General features: G+C 23.4%; 1 protein-coding gene across 1 annotated transcript in view; it reads left to right on the forward strand.

The window, feature by feature from the left end:
• Positions 1-2,200: 2,200 nt before the first annotated feature.
• The window catches only part of Phum_PHUM118530 (uncharacterized protein), a gene marked incomplete at both ends in the record, with an annotated part of 5,017 nt that continues 2,934 nt past the window's right edge, over positions 2,201-4,283 (forward strand). Inside the window, 3 exons of the mRNA XM_002424160.1 lie at positions 2,201-2,336; positions 3,160-3,353; positions 3,947-4,041. Coding sequence (XP_002424205.1) covers positions 2,201-2,336; positions 3,160-3,353; positions 3,947-4,041 — 425 coding nt within the window. The remainder of the gene's footprint in view (positions 2,337-3,159; positions 3,354-3,946; positions 4,042-4,283) is intronic.

Raw genomic sequence — 4,283 nt, forward strand, 5'->3', positions numbered from 1 at the left:
TTTTGATATAATAATAATAACAACGTAATGATTTAAAACGTTTATTAATATACAAAAAAAAAAAAAAAATAAATAAAAGTATAATCACATAATAAAAGGCGTTTTAAAGACCGTATATATATAATACATTTAATAAATTGAAATGTTTCTTATTTGTGGGTGGGGGCGGGGAGGGGAAAGGTAAATAGTTTTTTTCTATTGCTAATTTTTCGTTTTTGTTATGTTTCATTATATTTCCGAATGAATTTATTAATTATTTTATTAATAATGCTATTAAAATATTTATGAATTTAAGGAGGTATCAATTGAATTTTATAAACTTGTTATAAATGTAACTGAACGAATTATTATATATATATTTTAAACTAAAAACTATATAAAATGTAATTATAATTAATTTTAAGAAAAAAAAAACCGGTCGCAAAGAGAGAGAGGGGGGAGTGAGAGAGAGAGAGAAAAGTTGACTGAAGGGTACTTACTTCGTTTTAGTAATACACACGACCTTATATTTCAAAACGGTCAAGGAATGCCTCAAAAAAAAAAAATTAAAACAGGAGAGGTTCTTCCCATTATTATTATTATTATTTATTATTATTATTACTTAAAAAACTTTTGTTAATATTTATAATCATTACTGTAATAATTTTTATTTTTTTATTTAAATATCTAAAAAATACTGATTAATTAAAAATCATATCGATCATTATTATTTTGCACATTTTTTATACTTTGTAAATATTTAACAAATTAATTAATGGATGTCGCTGGAATTTGAATATTTTTGTATGTTTAAAAAAATTATTGTTATTATTATTATTAATTTAGCTTAAAATCATTTTTAAAAAAAAAACGTTTGAAGGCTGAAATATCGAAATGTAATTAATTAAATTTTTGTTTTTTTTTTTTTTTTTTTATTCATTCTTTTGCGTTGATTATTACGTAATTATTATTAGTTGGTTACCTTTGAAGTGGAATTTTTTTTTAAATTTTCAAAAAAAAATGGAGACAAATTTTTAAAGTATTTGGTAGGACCGTCGTGAGAATCCCTAATTTTTTTTTTTTTTTCGTGAAAACAAAAATCCCAATCTGGTCCAATTAAAATAACCGAATTTATTCATAAATACTTGATTTAAAAAACCTCAAGATTTTTTTTTTTTTTTATTTTGCTGCAAGGAAATGTGTTTGAGTTATGTATATATATATTACGTGCCACATAATTTTTTTTTTTTTTACAGATGTTTAAAAAAATGTTTTAAATTTAAAAATAATTGAAAAATTTCGTTTTTTTTGGAGGGGGAGGGGTGGGGTGGAGGGTAGAATTAAGGGATGGAATTTGTTATCGTATTACGAATTTTTTTTTTTTAATAAGTTGAATAATTTATTTTTTTTTAACTGACAACTTTCTAGGTACTTTAATAATTTGATATGAGTAAACGCCCATATTTCACGGCCACTTGATTCGGTCAAACTATTTTGCCTACAGAATATATTTTGTAATAAAATTCACGAACTCTGATTTAACGCGTTATTAGTAGTAGTAGTTTGATTTGCAAGTTTTAAAAAAAAAATTTTTTTAAATGAAAATAAAGGCCAAAAAAAAATTTATTTAGAATGAGACAAATAGAGTTATAATTAATAATATTTTTTAGGTTTATTAATCGAACGATTTGAGTGAATTTGTGTTTTTTTGGTTAACTTGTGCTCAATATATTTTATGGAATAAATTTTTAATTTTATTAAAATAATAATATTTCAATTAATAAAATTTTTTTTAAATGAAATATTCTCAAATAGTGATTGATAATGGTACGTTTAAATTGATGTGAAATGAATTTGTACCTGATTTTTTTTTGTGGTTGTGTGAAAGTAATGCTATAATTAATTTTTATATAAAAGTGCAAATTATTATATATTTTATTGATGGAATAATGTTGGATTTATGGTATCAGATGATGATATTTTTCCCAAAATTGAAATTAATTATTTTTTTTCTTTTTTCAGGAAATGGTGAAAAACCTATTAAACAACCTACAGTAGTTAAAGCAAATAAAAATCGTCGCAAAATAAATATGAGGGTAAGTTTAAAATTTTTTTTTTTTATTATTATAATTATTCAACGACCTTGATGAGCAAAAGGAAAATTTTAATAAGGTACCTTTTCTTTTTTTTTTAAATAAATAAGGCTAGTGATTTTACCGATATGGATGATTGGCCGACTCTAGAACAGGCGATACACACGTCGGAAAAAAAAAAATCGGGAGTCATCACAAATGGGGAAACGAAACAAAATGGAAATTGTAAGGAAAAATCAGGGAATCACGATGACAGCGACGAAAGTCAGTCGTCTCAAATAAATAGTAGCCATAAAGATTCTGCTCAATCTAAAAAAGGTAATTATTAATTATTTAATTAATTGGTTAAAAAAAAAAAAAAAAATTTTTTTTTTAATACTCACTCGCACTCGTAATGAGTACATTGCTACCGATTATTATTATTATTACCAAGTTGGAAAACAAGTTGAAACAAGCTGGAAACGCACGCAGTCGATAGTCGCGTAAAAAATTTCATAATAATTTAAACGTGTTTTAATTTAAAATAATTCGTAATAATAAACCAACTCACATTCGATCGAGTAAGGTACATAAGGTACATGAGGTATTTTTTTTTTTTTTTTTTGAATTAAAGGAACCAAGAGTCGTATAAAATTTAAATTAATTATATAATTAAAAATTGTAAAAAAAAAAAAAAAAAAAGACGTCGACCACACAATCGTTTCCTTTATTTATTTAAATGTTTTCATACTGTTACAAGTTTTGATTTCGTTATAATAATAAACCTGTATATCGAGTTTTTTATCTTATGCAATTTTAAAATTAATTATTATCCAATATTTTAAATTTGCAACAAACAAATTCGTACTTTTTAATTTTAATTGTTCATTAAATTTTTTCCCTAAAAATTATACTCTGATGAATGTAATACGTTATTGATTCCACTGACATGATTTTAAAATTTGATTTGAATTATGTTTGTATATATATATATATTAATTTCCAGGCACAAAACATAAATGGCTTCCTTTGGATTTAGATTTAATGAGATCGAGAAGAGAGTCTCAAAATGAAAGGAGACGATATAATAATAATAATAATTTAAGAGAAAAACATTTGGACGGTCACGAGAGTTGTGATAATGAAAAATATGATAAGTCTCGTGATAAAGATTTTAAAGACAAAGAAAATTATAAAAAATCTTATCGGTTTTTTCGAGGAAGAGGAGGACGGCAACGCAACAATAAAAATTCATTTAAAAAATCTCCGTTGGATTATCCAGATTATCCAGTAGAATATACAGTAAGCCACCACTATTGATATCCATTTCATATTTTAAAATTATGACCTAGTATTGTTATTTTAATCATCATCACGTAATAAACACACAAACATAAAATGAATTTTTTTTCACGGTCACAACACAAAGTTAAAATTGTAAATAATATATATATATATATATATATTTTAATTTTTAATTAAATAAGTAAACTAATAAATACCAGGTAAAAGTCCATTTAGGCATAGAATAAAAAAAAAAATTGTGTTCGCTCATGGTCATTAAAAAATATAAACATTTTAAAGAATTGTTCTTTCAAAAAAAATTTTTTTTTTTTTTTTTTATTAAATGTATGTTTTTTTTGTAAATTAAACGTAAACAAATTATTAATTCGATTTATTAATTTTTATCAAAGAATTTTAATGTCATTAGTAATGAGAAACAAAAAAAAAAAAAAATTAAACTTGTTAAATGTTAATTAACAACGGGTATTTTATTACCCACTTTTTTTATGCTGTTGGTTTTTTTTTTTTTTTTTTAATGACTTTCAAATCGCGAAAAATATCATTAAATTGAAAAAATTACTTTGACTTATATTTTCTTTTTCTTTTTCCAGCCCTTAAAATTAAATGGAAATTTAGTCAGAACGCCATATGTGATACCCTATGTGCAGGTTGAACCCATACCTGTATACGTAGATTCTTCTTTTCAGTCAATGAGAGTAAACGAGCCTACATTAATCGACTACGTTAAAAAACAAATGTAATATTATTATTATTATTATTTATTTTTTTTCCTGTCAAATTTTGTTTCCTGTGAAAGTTATGTTTTTTGTTTGTGCTAAACACTTTTTTTTTTTTTTTTTTTTTTTTTTTATAGAGAATATTATTTTAGTAGTGAAAATTTGGAACGAGACTTTTTCTTTCGACGAAAAATGGATAGCGAAGGCTACA

The sequence above is a fragment of the Pediculus humanus genome, genomic scaffold, assembly GCF_000006295.1.
Source record: "Pediculus humanus corporis 1103172107463 genomic scaffold, whole genome shotgun sequence".
Lineage (NCBI taxonomy): Eukaryota > Metazoa > Arthropoda > Insecta > Psocodea > Pediculidae > Pediculus > Pediculus humanus.